At 43.8% G+C, this 21,570-nt stretch overlaps 1 protein-coding gene across 2 annotated transcripts in view; it reads right to left on the bottom strand.

Annotated features, from left to right (window-relative positions):
* Positions 1-21,570, bottom strand: part of ASTN1 (astrotactin 1) — a 321,704-nt gene that overhangs the window by 10,746 nt on the left and 289,388 nt on the right. For both annotated transcript variants that reach the window (XM_025363659.1, XM_025363650.1), the window contains exons 18-22: positions 19,497-19,630; positions 15,761-15,912; positions 14,305-14,440; positions 8,584-8,684; positions 882-1,065 (exon numbers count right to left, since the gene is read on the bottom strand). In XM_025363659.1, coding sequence (XP_025219444.1) covers positions 882-1,065; positions 8,584-8,684; positions 14,305-14,440; positions 15,761-15,912; positions 19,497-19,630 — 707 coding nt within the window. The remainder of the gene's footprint in view (positions 1-881; positions 1,066-8,583; positions 8,685-14,304; positions 14,441-15,760; positions 15,913-19,496; positions 19,631-21,570) is intronic.

The raw sequence follows: 21,570 nt of genomic DNA, 5'->3' as shown, positions 1-21,570 counted from the left end.
CCTTCCTGCCTTTTAAATTTGCTCCTTCCCTCTTCATTTTCTTTCTCATTCATTCTTTTTTCTATTCTCACAGCCCTTCCCCTATTTTTATTGTTTCTGCATGAGCACCTAAATAATTTGGGGACATATAGGTAATAACATTCCATATGAAAATCCTTTTTATCATACTTATCCAAAAATTCAATCTTTCCAGGGAAGTCTGTTTTCTCAAAGCAGCAATATATAGTTATGATTAACAGAACAAAAGAAAAGTGAAAGAGAAGAAAGTGCACATTCTTCTCATTTCTTACTTTCCAAGCACACTATTCTGTTTGTGCAACCTAAAAGCGGTGGGTGTGGAGTATTAGGCAGTTGTGGCCCTTGGGGCCAAGAGAAGTTAGCACACACTATGTGACCCTAGCTCTGGCCAAGATTGACGTCAAGATGGGTCTTTGTCTACTCTCATGTTGCATTTCAAGAGATGTGGAATTTAACTCAAAACAAGTATTTACAATGCATATAATATATGAAAAACCTAAATGCAAAAAATATTTTTGGATAACTTCTTTAATAAAATTCCAAATTTTCTTTCACAAGACCATGCTTTTGGCTCTTTGAGTTTTAGAATGCAATGTCAACATGATAAAAAAGGAAGGTAAAATAGGTCAAGAGCAAAATTGTTTTTCAGAGTTCAGGAAAAGCATTCATGGCTGGACTGCTTAAATAGAGCTCATCCAAAACTAATCTGCATGGGCTGAACTGTCTTAAATCAGGGGACTTACTTCTCTGATTGCCTAAGCTCATCCAGGAAATCTCTACAACTTCATGGATGCAGTATTACAGCACAAGATATACAAAATTTCAAGAAGTCTTTAAAAGGGTTGACTTAGTTTATTGATTACCTGGGACCTAACTCATCCTCACATCGCCAGGTGAATTCCCCGAAGCTCTCGTAGTGCTGGTTATAGTGGTAGAGGACCCGGTGTAAGGTGGGGGAACCCAGATCCAGGAGGGTATTGTAGGCGGTCTGCTGCTCCTTCCCACTGGTGTAGCCATTGAAGAGATTGTAGATCTTGTCTGCTATTTCTGAGGAAGCAGGAAAAGGAAAATAAGTTCATATTTACATATATACAAAATAATGTATGTATACACATACATTATATATGATCTATATCATATAGATATATCATAGACACATGTAGATCATTTATAATGTGTATATAATATGCATATATATCATATAGTATATGCATACACATAAATGTGTGTATGTGAATGTGTGTGTATATACATATATGCATGTTTGCTTATGTGTGTGTGAGTATGCTGTTACTGAAAGCGTATTGAACCCAAGGCCTGAAGAAAGTGATTTGAGTAATTCACTTTGTGTCTGCCCCACCAGGCTTCAGTTTTCTATTCTAAAATGAAAGCCTTTGACTAGAATACCTCTAAGGTTTGTTTCAGTTACAATATTCTTTTTTTTACTCAGGTTTTCTAAAAATACCTAGCTTGAGGAAAAAGCTCATATATTAACACTTTTTTGGCAAGTGCAATTCCAGGGAAGCAGGAGCGAAGATAAAGAGAAATGAAGCAAGAAAGAAGAGAAAGTAAATGTAAGGGAGAGCATGAAGGAGCTGGTCATGCCTTCCTGATGAGCTGATTGCTACATTTTGCAGGAGAGGATGTGTGACTCACTGGATCTCCAGTGGGTCATTCAGGGGTAGAAGGAAAGAATTTATCTCCAACTTCCATCCGTGATTGGTCTGAGTGTGTTCCCATGGGTCATTAACAACCCTACACTTCTAGGTGGCACATGCTTGCATACCAGGGTTCCTGCCAAAGCATCAGGGCAGCCCTGGCAGCGAGTGGTGGGCGTTCGGCTCAGGGATGAAGTGAGGCACTGTCAGGCGGTGCTTGCGAGTGACATGAAGAGTCTGAAGTGGCCTCATGACTGTGGGAAAGCAGAACCCTTGTTAGGACCACCTAGACCAGACGCAGAGGCAGATCTGTGGAGACCCAGAAATGGAATCTAGTGTAAATGAGTAATCTTTCCATTGAATTTATGTCTCTGATATTTCTTCCTCAAAGGCATAAATTGCTAAGTCTGAAGTTGGTGATGTGGCAAAGTGGAAATGATTTTGTATAGACTTGGCATTTTTTTCTTACAGAGCTCAAAGTACTTCATCATTAAATATTTTCTCTTTTAACTTGTCAGAAAAGAGATGTATTTACATTTTTCTCACTAAACAGCTGAGAAACTAAGATCTGGAGAGCAACGCTTTGTCTTGGATGCAGTGTTAATTCTGGGGATGAAGAAATGAAGTCCACAGGTTCCTAAGCCACAACTTGGCCAATGTGACTGCCTGTTAGCTCGCAGGCATGGCAGCCTGATTCCTTGTCAAACTTCCAAGTGACTTCAGCACTGCTGGTCATGACAAAGTCATCCTTGTAGCAGTTTCCAGAGTTTGAATGAATAAAATTTCTACCTCTATCCTGCCCAGACACAGAAATTATTTCTTTACTTTTCTGTCTTACCTGCTGCCTATGAGGACAGGAGCCAGATTTTACGCCCTTATATCCTGAGTGGCTAGCACAAGGTCAGACAATCTACTAGATCCAAAAATGTTACCTGAATGAATAGAACTTAAACCTTTGGGAACAATTTAAATTTACTTTGGGGAAGAGTTTCTCAGTGATATCTCTCTATACCAGGTCACACCAATCCTGTAGCAACCAAACTTGCAGCCAGCATATTTAGCTGCATTGCAAATAACTTGAGTGTAGAAGTCCACTTAGATTTTCAGGTTGCTAAAGTTCTCATATTGTTAAAAATGGAATCAAGAAACAAAGAGGATAGTGATTTAGAAAATAAATATCTATGGTATCTCTAGTTGTTTATCGAAGGCCTATGATTGCCAAGAACTTTGCACATGTGAATTTCAATTCTCACACTACCACTGAAAGATGGATATGAATGTGCCTGTTTTACAAATGGGAAGATTTGGGAAAAGGTCAAGTTACCCACCTGCCCAAGGTCACACTGCCAGTGTGAGATGGAGTCAAAATTGAAAACTACGCCTATCTGCCATTGCTATCGTGTACTGATGCGTGGAAATAGGTGATGTATAACCAATTTAAGGTACAGGAGGCAGAGTCATGGGATGGAAAATCTGGGATGACTCTCTCTAGTCAAGGGCATTTCCCTGATTGGGCCACAGATGTCAAGAAAGAGGGAATCCTAGTAGCTGTGCAGGCGGTCTGTCGTTTCTGAAGTTGAGATAAGAAGAGGCCGAGGGACTCTTCTTCTAAGAGCTGTGTTGTGTTCCATGGGAGTCAGGGAGCGCTTGCTGAGAGAAGAATGACCAGGGGCAGGAAAAATGCTGGTCATAAGACCAGAGCTGAGATAGGCAGGTCTGGACTTCCTCTCCCGCTCCTGCACTGGTGCCAGTCTATGCTTACTTGTTGTGATGAGAAAGAACAGTCCACATGCCAGGCCCTGGTTGTGGTAGTCTTTGCTGAGGAGCAGTGATGGCTGAGGAGATGCCAACCATTCTCATAACATAGCAGTCATATCCAGCTAGAGAAGACTAAAGGCTCCCAGCTTTTGCAGCACGTGGGATGAGACCAGTTTCCACCACCAATCTCCTAAAACCACAATATTCTAGCTCTTGGGTATGCTTAAGAGCTCACATCAGTAAGTGAGATGCTGTTTTCAGAAAGATCTATGCTCCAGGCTCCTAGCGCATGGATATTTCTGGCTCCTCCTATTTTCACAGAAAGAATTGAGAGAATTTATTTTGTTAGTCTTCATAGCATCTCAAGAATTCACTAACTCAAACAATGGAAAATAGTAGAGGTATTTTTAGTTATAATTTTACTCAATTGCAGGTTCACAGAAACCTCAAGCTATTCAAGACAGATACCTGTCTTTTCTCTCTTTAACGATCATGATGTTTGGAAATACACAAGACGCAGGTGAAAATATGGCAAAGAGCCTGTCTACACAGTCTCATCACAAAAAACTTGATTAGAAAAGAACTGAGATCTCTCAGGCCGCAGGATAAATTAACAAGGCTGAGACTGAGGCTCTCAGGCCCAGGCACCATGGCAACAAATGGAGTTGGGCCACACCCACTGTGTGACTGGGGACAAGTTACTTAACCTCTGTGGGTCTTAGTTTCCATGCCTGTTCAATGATGGTTAATAATACATACCCCCCAAGATTCTTGTGAGAATAAAAGCTATATTAAATGTCAAACCTTTTGTTTTTTTTAAAAAGCACAATGTCTGGACATAGTAAGCTTATATTTATTCATTTATTAAATAAAATTGTTTTCGAGTACTTACTATGTGTCTAACAGTTTTCTATGTCCTTGAGCTACGTTGGACAAAAATCCTCACCCTTATGGCACTTACAGTCTGGTGGTAGGAGACAGTCAGGTCAGGTAAGCAATAAACGTAGTAAATAAGTAAAATATAGTGTGTTAAAAAGTGGGGAAAAATAAAACAAGAGGAAGTTCCTCCTTCTACAGCCTTTGTATTTCTGTGAAATCTGTTCTCCAATAATGAAAAGGAGAACCAGAAGGATTTGCCAGTGGGTTGGATGTAGAGCATGAGAGCAGGCAGGGGTCACTCCACCATCCATCAAGTCAGCCCCTTGCTCACCGTCCTCCAGGGCTTCCCAATCCAATCCCAGGCAGAGTCCAGTGCCCTGTTTTGATGACCAGGCCCTGCAGGATCCTTCCCACACTCTTGGAGCTCCTCTCCTGCTCTTCTCCCTCCCACTGTGCCTCCTTCCTCTTCTTCAAACACAAGCCAAGAATCTCTGTACCGCTGCTCCTCGATCTGGAAAGATCTTCCCCTAGATTTCTGCATGACTTACTCCCTCACCTTCCCAAGCCACTCCAGTTAAAATTCCACTCTCTGCACCTCCTATCCCACAGCCCTGCTTATTTATCTCCATAACACATATTGCCATCTGAAATATTACACACATTACTGTGTTGTTGTTGGTGGTCATCCTTGCTAAGATATAAGCTCCATGAGGCAGGAGGTTTGGCTCCAACTGCCTAGGACAGGTATTTAGTAAGGGCTTAAGGTATATTGAATGATGTAATGAACTCATGAAATCAGATTGTAAATTTCTTGAAAACAGATTTTGATTCTAATTACTTTTGTATGTAGCATCTAATAGCAGGGTTCGATAAACGGCTGTGGAAGGAGCAAATAAAGGGATGGATAAACATTTATGTCTGCATCAGGAAGAGAGAACGGGCATCAGGGAGGGATGGATGAGAACTAGCCTTCCACGGATGAAGCTTCATGAAGGAGAATTCTCAGAAGGCCATGCCCCAACCTAGAGTCTAGCCAAGAGGGTTGATCTTATTACTCACATGAGCCTGAACCTACTGTGGGAGGCTGGTTTCAGCAAAACATCGGTAGAAACTTATTTCCACAGTGGCTTTAGTGTCATGATGCAGGAAAATTCTTCAGAGAAAGTATCTAGTTTAGGATAAATCTTCACATAAGGGATGAAGTCTGGCTTTTAGCTAGATAATGAGGAGCTGAAGTCATGCTCCAGGTCACTTAAAAGGTAATTCCCATTTGTTATTAGATTTAAACTTAGAACTGAGTGCAGCAAGATCGTATTTATGATTACCATCTGGGTGTGAGGAAGACAAAGCATATGGTATTTTGGTAGAACTGCTAGAACTGTATTAATTAGCAAGGATGCCCTCAATTAGTCTAACTCATTAATTCTGGATTTACCTGCACAGGACACCTTCCTGGCTGAAGGATAGCAGGCCCTGGGAGTGTTATTTCACTGTCTCAACACTAAATTGGTTCTTCTGCTCCCAGCTCATCTGCTGGGATTTCAGAAACTCTCTTTATTAAGAAGCACAAGGAGGCAGAGCACGTCTTGATGTACTCTGGAGGGCTTGGGCTGACCCGAAGGAGCCCCACATGGAAAACAGTGTAGTTGTCTGCTCCCAGCAAACTTCCCTATATGGGCCACTCTTTATTCTAGAATTACTTTCTACCTAGCCATCTCTGCAGGTAGCATCATGCTGCATCCCCTCCATCTGCTAATCACCTCCCTAATGTCCCACCACCTGCTGCGTACTCCCTGATGTCCCACGACTCACTGCAGGCTGTGCTACCTGCAAGGACACCAGCATACTCTCCAACACAGGAATAGCGGAGGCACCTTCTCACCACCTGCCTCTCTCTGGCTTAGAAGAAGAAATCAGCAGATAATGAAATAAGGGTGTCATGGATCCTCTCCAGACAGTCTCTCATCTGGGAGTTTTCAATTCCAGTTTTCCCCATCAGGGAATTGCAGAGACCTTCGAAAGTCATTCAGTCTAAATCCTACAAGCAAGCAACACTCACTCCAGAGGGTCTAAAAAGGGAGATTTTCGGTATGTAACTTGAACGGTCTTTCAAAATGTGAGCCTTTTCTTCTTCATCAGTATTTAGAGACAAGGGGAAGTGCTTCAGTCTTTGACATAATAACTCTCTAACCATTTTTTGGTAACCTGGACAAAATGAGAATTGGGTAAAGTAACAAATGTGAGTACTGGTTCTGCCAGATGCTTTGTGATATTGATCACTTTACTTACTCTACTCTGAACCTCAATTGCTGCATCTATAACATGGGGGTACTGTGTCATTCATTCAGTAAATACTTATTGACTTCCTAATAGACAGCAAGCTCTATGGTTGGTTACTGATAATAATAGCAGGTTTTACTGAATAATTATTATATGCCACGCATTGGGTGGGGTTTTTTTTCTATTTTACATTAATTAAGTCATTTAATTTTCACTAGAACCTCATTAGCTAGGATACTACCTCCCCCATTCCCACTTTACAGATGAATAAACTGAGGCATGGGGTGAAGTAACCTGTTGAAGATCAAGCGGTTAGATGGGAAACAGGCATTTGAACCTGGGATGTTGATTCCAGGTTCTCTGCAATGAGTTGGTCAACCACACTGCCTCCCAGGTGTTAGTGATTTAACAGTGGACAAAAACAGACTGGGAGCCTGATCTCATGGAGCTCACTGTCTTGTGAGGTAGACAGGCATTGAACACATCATTATAACAATAAATATGATGAAAGTTCTGAAGAATGAAACATGGTACTGTGAGGATACCTCATTATGGCTCCTGGTCCCTTCTGCCCTGAAGGAGGGACACTTGGTCTGAGATTTGCAGACTAAGAAGTGTTCATCAGTTGACAGGGTAAGAGAATTCTAGGTAATGGGACCCATGTGTGCAAAGGCCTCATGGCAGAATGAAAATGGTGTTGGAAGAACTGAGGAAGGCAGTGAGGCTGGAATGCAGAAATCGGCTAAGGGAGGGGGCCAAAGTGCTGGAGAAGTGGGCTGGGGCCACTCCATGTAGGTCCTAATGTACCTGTTTAATGTTTTTGTCACAAGAGGAATGGCAATACATTAAAGAGTTTTAAGAAGGGCCCTTGATATGATCAGACGTCTGTGTTGGAAATAACCCTACCTTAAACATGCTCTGCAGATTAAAGATGAAAATCTTTTCAGACCTTGTACAGCGCTACAATATTAGTGGTTTTAATTAATGGGAATCCAAGTCACTCTTTCACCTGTGATTTTGCATCATCATAATGTCACCCCTTGGACATTCTGGGATTATGTCCCTCCTGTCAATCTAATACACCTGGAGTCAGGAGCCTTATACAAGGTAATTTAAGGAATGTCAGCAAATCAGACTGGACACAATGTTTCTCTTACTGAAACTACTGAAACTTGCACAACCTAAAACTTTCAGCATCAATGTCTGTTAATATGCAAATACTATCTGTTCAATACTACCATGTTAGTGGTTGATAAGATCACTTAAATTAGTGCTGGAGGCCTGTAGAAGTGTTGACCAGGATGAATAAAATTCTGGTTATAAATAGGGTGTAAAAACCTTAGAACAGGGGATGATGTCAAGACCAGCCCGGTACTGTCATGAGGAAAAGGTAAGCTTTATGCAAGGGATGCTGACTGAAGACAAGGTTTTCTTAATTAACAGGGACTGATCCTGCAGGGGAGCATGTACTGAAGACAGCCAGTTATTTATCAAACAACTGGCCCATAATACCTTCAAAATATAGAATTAAAAATTTTGATGCATTTTTGTCAGGGATGGGAGGATTTAGCAATTAACTCCAAATCTGCAGCCTTGCTATACATGTTGATTCAAAATAAACTTTCAGGTGTACAAAAACCTGTAGACAGAGTAAATGACCATATCAGTATCTTGAGGGCAGAGATCACAGGTACTTCACTATGTATGTAAGCACCTGGCATATGATCATGTATGCTAGGGGGCTTCACCAGTGTCTCCTATGGGCTCCTTGACTTATGACTATGTGGAGTAATGCAATACGATGAGGACTTTTGCCAACAGCTGAGGAGTATTTCTGGAAAGGCAAAGCTCCTGTACTGGGCCTTGAATTCTCCCTCCCTGCTGAACTCCAGGTTGCTCCATTCAGCTCTCTTGGTCCCTCTGTCCTCATAGCAAGGGGGAGTACCTGGGGCATCTCTTCAGAAACCCTGCTAACTTCAATGCCTCTTACCTTGAGCTTTGACATCATCCACCACGGGGCATGGGGTCTTCACGATCACATCGCTTGGCCTGGAGCGCCGTCCTGTGTTGTCCACTCCCCACAGCGTGAACCTGGCAGGGAGTGGGAGGGCACGGTTAGCAGAAACAGTATGGCTGGAGACTAGATCTCTGTGGCCCTACTTCATGGCCCAGCTCTGCCTGGATGGGTGACTACAGACCCGGATACTCTCATCATCCTGGTTCACGTTTACTGCCACCATTCCAGGCAAAAAGATGCAGCCCAGAGCCCCTCACTGCTTCCTAGTGGGTCTTGGGTTGTAATTTGCTGCCGTGGGCATATTTTTTGGCAGAAAGCATCACGGCCTCAGGCACTGGTTCACAAAGTGGGGGTTCCAGACCAGCAGGACCAGCATTACCTGGGAAACTGGGAGCAGCAGACCCTAGCCCAGACCCACTGAATCAGAAACTCTAGGGATGGGGACCAGACCTCTGTGCTTTCCTGGGCCGTCCAGGTGACTCTGGTGCCTGTTAAACTTTGAAAACGACTCAGGGAAACAGTTTACATCTTTGGAAACGGATGGTCAGAACTTGGGTCTGAAGCCACATAGTTACAGTGAATGCCTGCGAAATGGAGATGATAATAAGACTACTTGTAAGCCACTATGAGAACGAAATGAGACAATAATGTACAGAAATACCTGAAAGATAATATGGTTCATGACACTGCATATATCACATTAGTCCTCTTCAGTGCTGTGCCATGTGCAGTGAACCCAGAGGAATTCTAGGTTCTGCCACTGAGAAGGGAATCTGAACATAACCATGACCGTCAGCTCCAGTGTCTGCACCAAGGGTCTCTGATAACCAACCCAGTCGGTCTAAAGAAAATCATTAATGTTGCCTTTCTTGTCGCTTTACTTTCTGCTGTGTCACCACGGGAGGCTGCGTTTATTGACAATTATTGATTTTCTTTCCTTTTGGCAGAGTTACAGGGAGGGAGAGAGGTGAAAAGGAGAGAGAGGCCCCGAGACACAGTAGTCCAGTTAAATGTCAGCTGGGCGTGGAACAGACACACTGGTGAAGTAGAAAAGATACAGATAATTGCCTAATGATACCAGCAAGAAATATGCATTTCTCTCAACAGAGAAAAAGCAACCATGGTCCACCACTCCCTCCCCACAAAGACATCCACAGAAAGGTCAGTGTGAGAGCCTGTGTGCCATGATACATCATTTACCTTCTCTCTACTTTCTCCAAATTCTCATGCGAATCACGGGGGCTTCACACAGGCAGGTCCCATACCACCTGAACACTAGTCTGCTGAGACTCAGAATGTGATGACCTGCCTGGATTCAGGACACAGTAGTTTGGGCCACACCTGCTGACCTCCTGCAGGACTTCGGCCCCTCCTTGCTGTCAGACCAGGACCAAGTGTGCAAGCCTTCACTCCTGTCTGCAACACAGTGGCTCAATCCACTTCACTGGCCTCTGCCTCATCCCCTGTTCCTGAGATCTGATCAATGATCTTACCTAGTACTCAAACCCAGCCTGACCCTGATTCCAAACCCAAGGTCTTCTCGCCCTTGTCTCCTTGCCATTCTTCCCCTCTAAGGTCAGAGGGGGCCCCTTGCACCCAGCCCCTACAGCTTCCCGGTGGCAATGCTAGGCTGGCTGGACCCATAGCAGTGGCAGCCATGAAATTTTCCATCATTTGGCCCCACACACCATATGCTGATGCCTCATCAGCTTCTGGTATTGTTTCTAGAATTGCGAATGGCGCCACCAAACCCCAGCTGGTGTATCTGACCAGCCCTGTGTAGAGCCAGCTCTGTTCCTGGTTCAATCCCACAATCCAGTCTCAGGTCAGGCACCAACTCCCTCCTCTGCCCACCTGCTCTAGACCACCTTGACCTCCCTCTCAGGAAGGGCCCCAAAGGTGCAAGGACCAGAGGACTGGGCCAGGCCCATGCCCCAGCCCCGTGACCATGCTGGCCCGAGAGCATCAGCCTGGGAGAGAACGGGACTTCCCATCTCCTGACGCTGATGAGAACTTGCAGTTCACTCTCCCTCTTCCTACAGTGCCCGCATCCCTGACTGTGTGTCTGAGTCTCCATGTCTAGGCCCCTGCCCTGGTTTCCATTGCTGAGGCCCTGCCTGCCTAGTGTCCCATCCCCTGTCATTCTGGCCCTCCTCTGCCTGTTCCTGCCTAACTTCCAGAGCCCTGAGCATGGCCTTGGAACTCAGGGCTGCAGTCTGGCTATGTGCAGCTCTGGGCCACATGATGCTGCCTGCCATATGTCAAAAGGTCACCTGCCCTAGGCCATCTGTGGCTGCATTCCAGCCACCTTTTGTAGCCCACCATTCCTTAACCCTGGACCTTTAATTTCTAAGTGTCCTTGGACTATGATAAGAAACATCCTAATTGGTTGTCAGATGGACCCCTTCTCTCTCAGTCCCCACCTCTTCCCTCCCCATGCTTGCCCAAGCTCTGCCTTGTGGCCTGTCTTGCTGTAAGTTCCAGCTAAACTGTATTGGATGCTGACCTAGGATGAAAATACCTGTCCTCACATTAATTCTCACATTACCCTGATGGGGCAAAATTTAAGTTCTCAAGCTCTTTCCACTTTGAGTAGTGTATTTTATTTTTAACATGAAGCAGGTATCAGAAAAGGAGATGCTTCACTTAACCTTCCAAGGAGGGTTGGGGCTTGATCTAAGAGCCATTATTCAGTAGTCCCAAATCTCTCAGTCTTGGAGTGCCACTGAAAGAGCGGTCAGTTTATTTAACCATTATGGCCCGGGGAGCACTTTACACATTTCATGTGGAAATGCCTCAGCTTACTGTTAGCGTTATCGTTTCTACCGCTGAAGACTCAGCACCCTCAGAGGGTTAGATGGGATTACTGGGCAGAAGAGATAAGCCCTGTTCCCAATTGGAGGGCTCATGTATAAGTGTATTTACTGCTTTGTCCAAAACTTCTGGGCTTCTTCCACCGTGCCTGGCTGGGATTGTTCAGCCCACGGCTAGAGACTTGGTGATGTCCCCGACGCAGGCCGATGTGCATGCGCACCGACACAGAACAGCTTTGCTTCTAGAATTGGGTCTTAAAGGCCTGAAACTCGATGTGAGTGGAGGACTCGTAAGCCCCTGCTAAGGACTGACTGTCTTGTCTGCTACTTTCCCACTTTCCTTCTCTGGGCGTGGTGGTTTCTGCCCATCCCTCAGATTTGGCTCCCTTTTTTCTGAATTATCTGTCTGCTGTCACACATCTGGAAAGAGAGCAGCTCTCCTGTGAGCATGCATTGTGATGATGGCGCAGTGGGTTGAAAGGCTCGTGAGTCACTTCCCTACCCTGGCCTCAGTTTCTTCATCTGTAAAATGAAGAATGCTGGACCAAACATACTTTAAGGTCTCTTTCAAGTAGGAGCTCTTCACTGTTTTTGTACCATGGATCCTTCTCAGAATAATGTTTTGAAAAGCATTAAATAAAATATACAGAGTGACAAAGGAAGCCAGCTAAGCAGAAATGCTGTTCCACCTCTGTGGATCTCAGGTGCAGAGCCAGCTCTCTGCTTTAATATGAGGTAATGAGGTCATGCTCTGAGATTCTCACAGTAACCTAGAGCAGTGGGGAGTAAGATGGAAGGCTTGCAGAACCCAAGCAACTAGCTGTGTGATTCTGGGGCAGTTACTCCGTTTTCTTGCACCTGTTTCCTCAATTATAAAATGGAAACAATACCCCTAATCCCACAGAGTCAGAGAGGATTCTCAGAGACACTGAGTGTGAGGCACCCACGTGCGTAGTCAGCACTCCATTAATGAAGGCCGCCCTCCTGCCAGTTTATAGAAAGAAAACTTAGTTAGAGAAAGTTTAAGTGTCTTGCTTACAGCCATTTAGTAGTTAGGAACAAAAAACCAGGCTCGCAGCCCATGTATTCTCAACTCTTAATCCAGGCCTCTCTCCCTATCCCGGGGCTGAAGCTCTCCTGGATCCTTCCGGGAGAGGAATGTCACTCCTGGCCTCCCACACGGCCCTCTTCTTGTGATCTGCAGCGCCATCTGGTGGAGATTTGCTGTTTCTTCCTTAATCCCCTGCATTGGCTCCAACTTTTCAAAAATCAGCATTCATAATTTGCATTTTATAAGATGTAGGAGGGACATAATGGGAGATCATCAAAGACAGCTGGAGTGAGAGACAGTGTTGGCCTCGGTCTCTGATCAGAAATGCAGCCAATCAGGCCAACATGAGGAGGGTCACAGAGTGGGTAATGGCTGCACTCCTAATACCACCTCTTGTACATAGGAACTTTGGAATTCCTAATTAACAGTGTGACTTAGTCACAACTGAAGGACTATGAGTCTTTACTATAAACGATAGTTCAAGTTCACTGAGTTTGAGATGCCTTACAGCAGGTTAGGTGGTCTGCACTCTCGAATCCTTGTTCCTTTCACCCGCTCCCCTCCAATAAAGGGGCCACAACTGCCCCCCATCAAAAGAGCCAAAGAGAATTATGGCATTGGTGGAATCACCCAAAAAATGGACCAACATGGTCTTAGTATTCTCATCTGTGTCTATATATACTGTCGAAATCCTCTAGAATGTCACTTGTGTTTATGTACTTTACTTTCATCATGCATGGCCCATAGCAACATCCCTTTTTCCTATACTGAAGACATTCAGCCTGAGCACTGAAGTTCATCTTGCAATCAATGCCACTCAAATTTCTAGTGCTTTTCATCTCTGAACTCTTTAACTGTGGAAATAGAAATGATTTATTCTGGAAACCTTGACTCTATTCTCGTGACCTCCTCTGCAAACTGTTAAATGTTTTTCATACTGATGGGGTCATGAAGTCCTACAACAACATCACTATGAATTCTGCCTTAGCACCCAAATTTTTCCATCAAGATTTAGATTCTATCATTATCTCTCCTTTTCTGGCATCTTTTACATCTCTGCGTCACAAACATTTTACAATTGTTTCCAGAGCACAGGGAGAAATGGGGAAGAGTTCACAGAAAGAATAGGGTAATTCCAAGGGCCATGATACAGTTCACTGCATTTCTTTGAAGAAAAATGCTGCCCATTTCTAACCTTTATAAATTACTTCAATGCCATCGGAGCTAGCTAGCTTTCCAAAGCGAGTTCTTGGTATTCTATGCCTTTCCTCAAAAATGACTCCTTGGACTTAGAGCATTCTATCTTTCCAGTCTCACTTTCTTCCTTTCCCTTTCCATCTGCCTCTGCCCTACTAGACTACTTGCTACTCACCTTCATGCTTCTTCACCTTTGCTTTTGCAGTGTCCTGAGCCTAGTATACCCTTTCCAACGTGACTCTGTCAGTTGAAATTCTACACAACACAGTTTAGATGACATCCACTCTAGTTAGAATTAATCACTTCTTTCTTCTCTTTTACAATTTTTTTTCATTTTTTGCTTTTCTATCTACATTATTTAATTCTGCCTTAAGTCAAAGTTAGTTTTTTATATTTTTCCACTCTATGTTGCAAACTCCTCAAGGGACAGGACCGTATTATCTCTCTAGATCCCCCCACTCCAGTGCCTAAAAGTACTCGAGAAGATTCTCTATAATGCCACCTGGGATAAGACTTAAGAGACTCAAAATGTTTTACTGAGACTCTAAAGGAACTCAAGTAGTAAGAAGAAACCAGTAAGAAGCCTTGGGACTGTCAGGGTAAGGAGTCACTAGGTAGGCGTGTGTTACTCACATGTAAATGGTGTCAGGTTCCAGGCATCGTATGATCAGAGAGATGGTGGTGAGCTGCTTGTCCGGCACCTGAGACGGCATTGCACAAGGAGACTTTGCTCCAGAGATGATGTCATCCACAAAGCTCAGCACTGTTTCTGCCCAGAGGGAAAGGAATGGAAAAGGCATGAGAAACAATGATGGCCAAGCAATGAGGAGATGGAGTCAACTCAGTGAGAACTTAACATGACAATGACTTGGTCCTCAATCTCTAGGGTAGAGAAAGGAGACCTAGAAGTAATGGCCTTTTCTATTTCATATTTAATCACTCAGAGCCATTTGTCTAGAGTTAGTTCAGACACAACTAGGGCAAGAGGTACACATCACATCTGAGGGCTTTTTTTTTTTTTTTTGAGACAGAGTCTAGCTCTGTCGCCCAGGCTGGAGTGCAGTGGTGCGATCTTGGCTTACGGCAACCTCCGCCTCCTGGGTTCAAGCAATTCCCCTGCCTCAGTCTCCCGAGTAGCTGAGATTACAGGCACGTGCCGGGGTTTCACCATGTTGGTGAGGATGGTCTCGAACTCGGCCTCCCAAAGTGCTGGGAATACAGGCGTGAGGCACCACACCCGGCCTGAGCGCTCCTTTATAAAATGTTCTTGGCATGGACAGAGATAGCATTCTGGTCAGTGGCCCCTGCTATAACTCAGCAACACCTGTGCACATCAGGCAAAGGGCCTTGGAAGAAGCAGTAGGCAGCTCTCTATGCCTGAAGGCAGCTGTGTGCGCCTCTAACCCTCAGTGGCAAGCTCACCAGAAGCTGTTTATTTTGAATTAGATTGTTGGTGCCATCATCCTGCTAGTGATCACATCCCATGCATAAGTTTTTGGGATTATGAATATTGACCTTTCACTGTGTGCAGGTAGTGAAATATTACGGCAAAGAACATTTTTCATGGGGTGTTTCCATTCAGTTAAGGCTTCCCTCTTCTAGCTGGACCTGAGAAAAGCAGTTTGCTTCAGGAAAAGACATGGGCCAAACACATCTGTTTGCACATGCTTTTGCCTGGAGGGAGGTTATTAGCAAAGGAATTTTTTTTTTTCTGTAATCATGGCAGTGGTTAGCAGAGAATTGTTTCCTAATTGTGGGCTAGGATAACTAGTGTACTATATTGTTGTTTCTTTGTGAGTGTGCCTACAGGCAATGAAATGGACACCTCTTTTATAAACAAAAAGCAAAATCAAAACAAGGCTTTGTCAGATGCTCACCAGACAAAAACTCTTAAATGGACAAGATGACTGCTGCTTGGAAGAACAGCTGCTTCTCAGAGAAGCAGAACAGCTTCTTCTTCTCCCTGCTCCTCCCGCACTGCCCTGGGCTACTGGGGACCTGGAGCAAAGCCATGACGCAGGGCATTTTTCTCTGTTTTTAGTTCTATCACCTTGGATCAAGACAAGCCCATGAGGTAGAAAGTGCTCACCTGTCTCCACTTTGGAGTGGTCCATCCTGTCAGTGACTTTCTCTTGACGGAGGAGGTAATCTACAATCTGCACCCCGATTGGTGGCTCTGAGTGTTCCCACTCCAGGACCACAAGAGTGCTGCTGGGCTCATGAACCGTGGAGAGTCTCAGCCTGTGTGCAGATGAGAAGCAACATGAAGCAGGGACAAAACTGTGACTCACTTTGGGCATTGACTACCTCAATTGTGATACTGTAAACTTTTCTTTCCCAACCAACTGCAAAAATGATTTCTTTGAGGGCCTGTCTCTTTCAAAAGATAGTAATGTTTTTGAGGACTCTTGAGATCTAAGTTTTATGTATTAAATGCCTGTTACATATTATAAACTCAGCCAATAAGTGTAAATAAATAAATCAGTAGGTGAGTCAAAGATGAATGAATGTCTGCATATTACATGGGTCAGAGGATAGGGCTTTTGGAGTAGTACCTTTTATATGGCTGGAAAATATCATAATTTCTAGATTTTCTCTTGAAAAATATCAAGAAAGTATGTGTATACTGCTCATATAAAGACATATTGAAGGTGATGTCCAGAATCTCAAATTAATAAGGCCACAGTTGGTTTGGCTTCCATAACCTTATCAGGATCTGCCCTGCCAGTGGGGGAAACCCCAGCTTCCCTTCTTGCTATGGAAACTAACCTATCCTTTTATCCATGCCATCTGCTAGCTGGACCTTGGAACAGGTTCAGTTTGGAAGTAATATTCATAGGGGGCTTTACTGGACAAGAGAAAGTTGAACACATGTCAAGTTCTCCTTGGAGTGATGACCTCTGCCTGCTTACCCAGATTCTGATTTCAGTTTCTGTCTTTGCTCTTGGGTTTCTGTGGATATCCTGGTTCCTGATTCCAGCCTTTCCTTGCTTTTCTCACTTCATACTCTCCTCATTCTTTACAAGTTGTCCACATTTACCACTGTCTTGCCTTGACAGCTCATACCTCTCTGTACCTCATAGAAACTTAGTAATCCTTGTTGGCATTCACTGCTGTGGATCTCTTAACTGTCCACATGGTTTCAATTCACAGCCACCTTCTTATTTCTTGTATGTGCCTCAGGTTTCCCCTCTTTCTTCCAATTCTGTGTTTCTTTTAAGACCACTGGATTCTGGGAATGTTCCCCATTCCTGCTCACTCCAGCCTCCCTCTCTTACAAGTATTCCTGCCATTTATCTCATCCTTGGTTCCCAGATCTCATGATCACTCATATTCCTGACCCTCCTTTCCTCTGCTCAGCTCACAGGTGCCTGTCGGTGGTATCAAGGATCACTGTGCAAGGTACTAAGAATGAATGACACCAAACCATGTGCAATCTTGAATTTTAATTCAATAGACATTTGTGAAGCACCCATTTGTTGCTGGGGATGCAGTGGTGCACAAGCCCATCCAGTCCCTTGTTTCATGGAGCTTAGTGAACAATAGAAGCATATAATTATACATGTGATTATAATAATATGTGATAAGAGTTTCAAAAATAAATTATAGTAGGCTGTGGGCACAAAAGTAAGGAATTCAACTAGTGGGAAAATAATACAAAACACATGCTCTTCTGTTAGTGAAGGAGTGCATAGTTTGCATATGACATTGAAGATGGAATAGACCCAAAACAGTACAGATATTGACAAATTCATTAATTAGAGTCATATGCAGAGTGCTATTTTGAAAAAAAAAAAAGTATTAGGAATATTAAGTAAGTTAGACTTCTGAGAACACAAATTCTGTGAAAATATGGACTAAACCCAGTCTCTTGTGAGAAATAGAAGCATACATGATTTACACAGACTTGTGTAAAACTAGAGTATATTTTCGTTTCCCACTGAAATTAAGGTTTGCTACTGAAGGAGGTGATCAGTTGTCAAGAAAAGGAAACTCTTAAATAGACATTTACTGTTTATGAAAATTTAGCCCAATTTAATCTTTTGCAATAAGATCTAGTAAACACAGGTTTAAAAACAAAATAAGCCCTAGGACATTATGGCTGGATCTTGTGTCCACCTGATAACCATTTGGTAGCTTCAGTATTATTTCAGAGTTAGCTCTCTTATCTGGTGAATTAGTCTAACAGCAGCAGTTCTCCTAGCAGCTCCCTTTATATTAAATGAAAGAACTTTTATTAATAATGAGCTTGATTCTCTTTTAACTCAAGAAGTCCAAATTGTGACTATGAAGAACAAGAAGTCAAAAGTTGGTGGATCTATAGCCAAAGGCTGTACGTATCTAACACCACCTACAGAGAGAAGGAAGACTTTGGACAAGAGAAGAAATTGGCTTGTAATGACCCTCTAGCGCTGCATTCTCCTCTTTCTCTGATTTCTTCTTGCTCTGTCCTGGTCCTATAGTGCCTACCCGCACCTGCATGAAACAGGCCTGAGGGCAGCCTCTCCATTGCTGGTTTCCTAAGTGGTCTGTTGATCCTGCCTACTCAGCCTTCCACTTTTGCAGGTCCTGATCCTTACTTCAGGATTTCTTTGCCTTACCAGCCCCTGGGGTCACTCTCTTCCAGCTTGTCCTGCCAGCACTCTTTATTAGATACAATATTCCTGTGGCTTCAGTCCCATGGCAGATGCCATATTGGAGGCTACAAGGGATTCTTGTCTCAGGTCCCAGCCCTCAGCTTGGCCAGTTCTGTTTAGTCTTCCATTGAGGGGAAGGAAATTGGGCATGTCCATTCTCAGACACCTTTGTAGCACTTCATCCTCTTCACCCCTCAAATGCAGACCCTCCTATTGTTCATCCCCAGCCCTCTGCTCTTCCCACTTGATTCTTGTTCTGAAGCATTCTTTCTAATAGCTGTGGTTTCATCTCCCATTTCTCTGGGGTTGACTGAAATCTCATCCCTAGTATTTACTTTTTTGCAGAGCTCCATCTTTCTTTTGGCACAATGAACATCCCCATACACTCAACTACCCCATGACAGTTCCAAGGCAAGCCCAAATGAAACTGGCCTCCTCCTCAAACCTGCATATTCTTTTATTCTTCTTTGCTCACTGTGGCCTATTCATCTTCCCAGCCACCAGGGTTAGAAGCCTTAAGTTCACTTTCCACTTATCCTTTCTCCTCACCACTACTTCATTCAGTCACCAAGCCCTGTTGGTTCCAGCCCAGACAATCAATTTTATCCTCTCCAATTTATAATGGCCAAGAACATGCCTCTTCGCCAATTCTGCTTCCTGCTCTACCACTTTGGAAAAATCATTCAATCCATTTGAACGCATTTTTTTTTTTTGGTCTATTAAATGAGCAGTATCTAACTGCTCCATACAATGCCTGGCACCCAGTAAGTGTTCAATGAGTGGTTATGTTGTTGGTCTAGTTAAGCTCTCAGTGTAGATTTCTAACTTCTTCCATTACAATGGCACTTTTCTCCCCATTGTCTTCTAGTTATGCTGTCCGACTTTCTCCACCTTCAAGGAGAAGTTCAAGTGCCACCTCCTCCACAAAGCCTTCACCACGGCTTCAGTTCAGACTTGACCATTCCCTCTTCACACTTTCTTTAAATGCCACTTGTTAACACTTGTCACACCCTTTCTTCTATCAAACCATCTGTGCTGCCTCCCCTGGTAGACTGAAAACTCTCTGAAGGCAGGTATTGTGTCATATTTTTCTTTATGTTTCCCAGTACCCAGCCTATTTCTTTGCAAATAGTAGACACTCAGTATTTGTTTCCAAAATAATGCTGAAAGAGAGAAAGAGAACCGTACACAGGCTGCGGGAGAGGTGCACAGGTGGGGAGTCCATCAGCTCCAAAAGCAGTGGAGTCACATCGACACCAGTCCTCGATGACATCTCCAGTCCCTGAGCACCAGAGAGAGCTCATGGTAGCCTCCTGCAAGAGCTGCGTGAGAGAACAGGGAAAAGATTGAGTGTTGAGAAGCCAGGGCTAGGCCATCAGAATCAAGAGGCAGAGTGTCAAGGATCTGCATGGCCCTAAATTACTTCCGGCAGCAGGTTGTGTGGCCACTTTATCACTGTGGAGTCTCAATTTCTGATTCCAGGAGATTGTTTCTGGGAAGCCTGAACCTCTTAGAACCTCTAGGGTGTCCCTCTCCCTTTACCGTAACAGTTCCCCCTTGTGGTAACGGGCTGCCACTTTGGGAGCAAGTCATATTCCGCCCTCCATCTGCCTCATATGCCACTCCATCATTCCACAACTTAGGCTCTAGAAAAAAATGATGCCTCTACCACACATCCTCTGGGTGGCTACACTTCCCTCCGCCCAGAGCATTAGCCTTTTCCCAAATGCCTCTCTGTGCATCCTTATCTACCTGCCCCAGTATTCCCTTTGCATTCCTTCAGCATGCTTTCTAACCTGCTTACAATATTTTTGCAATGCTGCCTTGGGTTGTGATTAGGCATTAGGCATTTCTTTCTTAGTAAATCATGAACAGGAGAAGCAATATGACACACAGGCTAAGAGCTGGGCTCTGGAGCTGTCGGCCCTGAGTGAGAACTCCCACTTTGCCAATCACTGCCATGTGACCTTGGGCAAGTTACATAAGCTCAGTTTCCTCAATAATAAAATGGGATAAAAATAGCACTTTCCTAATAGAGTTGCTGTGATAATTAAATATAATAATATATGCCAAATGAAATAATGTATGCATAGTACCTGGAACACATTAGTCACCAATAAATGCCAGCAATTATTATTGTCTTTGAATAACAGGGTTGAGTCTTAGGTAGAAATTTGTAACCAACATAGAACCTAGCAGAATTCTTTACATGCAGAGGGTTCATAGAGATATTTACTTTTAAGTAAAAGGACAGAAGAATAAAATTAGACCAGCGAAGTAACAGAACCCGTAATAGGGCCAGACCCTGGTGAGGACGTGGATCCTGATGGAGTACTGACCCTTCAGCGGGGCACTGCTGCCTCAGCCCCATCCCAAGGGGAGAGAGAGGGTGGGACTTGCTGCAGGGAGCATGGCTGGTCCAAGCTGGCCAAGGTCAGGACTTTCTCTCTGGGTGAGCCCAACATCTACAGCTGTGGCTGTTTCTTATGATTCTCTTCTCTTTGTTTCATTCTCACCACATTCACATCTAATCCGTGAATTAGAAAAGTGAAACCTAGCTATCCTTGAAAATTTTAGACCAAAGAATTCAAAAGAAAAAGAGACAAAGGGAAAAAAGGAGATAACTCTACAAAAATCAGAATGTCTAAACCTAAAGCCAGCAGCCTATGTTCCATTCTTTCAGAACTTTACATAGGCTACCTTAGGTTAGAATGGTTAGAATAAGGGTCCATCCTGCCCCCTCCCCGGATTGGAAGACTCTAGGAAACAGAAACCAATGAATGAGTATAACTATCATTTGTGCAGAGATTTATAATTTACAAGGCCCTTTTCGATGCTAACACTTTGATGAATGGTTATCATGATTTACAGTGGAGAAGACTGAGAGTCAAAGAGGTGAGGTGACTTGCCCAGGGTCACAGGCTGGTGAACAGGGCAATGCCAGAACCTGAGTTCAACATGACTCACTGGACATCTTAGGCTCCCAGCATGAAGCCTGGTGCATATGCGCCCACTTTATGCTTTGCCTGACTGATCCAAATTCAAAATTAAAAGGTGCATTGCTTAAAACTAGGAAAACAGACGTTCTTTGAGATAGGTAGAATAAAGGCAACACTGTGACTACTGCCTTGCAGAGCCTTCAATCAACAATTATTTGCTAAGCACCTGCAAGGGGCCATTTTCTACGTGAAGCATTAAGGATACGAGGATGCACAAGACACCTGTGGCCCCTGTCTGCATAAATCTTAAAGTCAGATGACAA

This window comes from Theropithecus gelada, chromosome 1 (genome assembly GCF_003255815.1).
Source record: "Theropithecus gelada isolate Dixy chromosome 1, Tgel_1.0, whole genome shotgun sequence".
Lineage (NCBI taxonomy): Eukaryota > Metazoa > Chordata > Mammalia > Primates > Cercopithecidae > Theropithecus > Theropithecus gelada.
The sequence above is the reverse complement of the archived record's forward strand: the minus strand, read 5'-3'. Positions and strand labels throughout refer to the sequence as shown.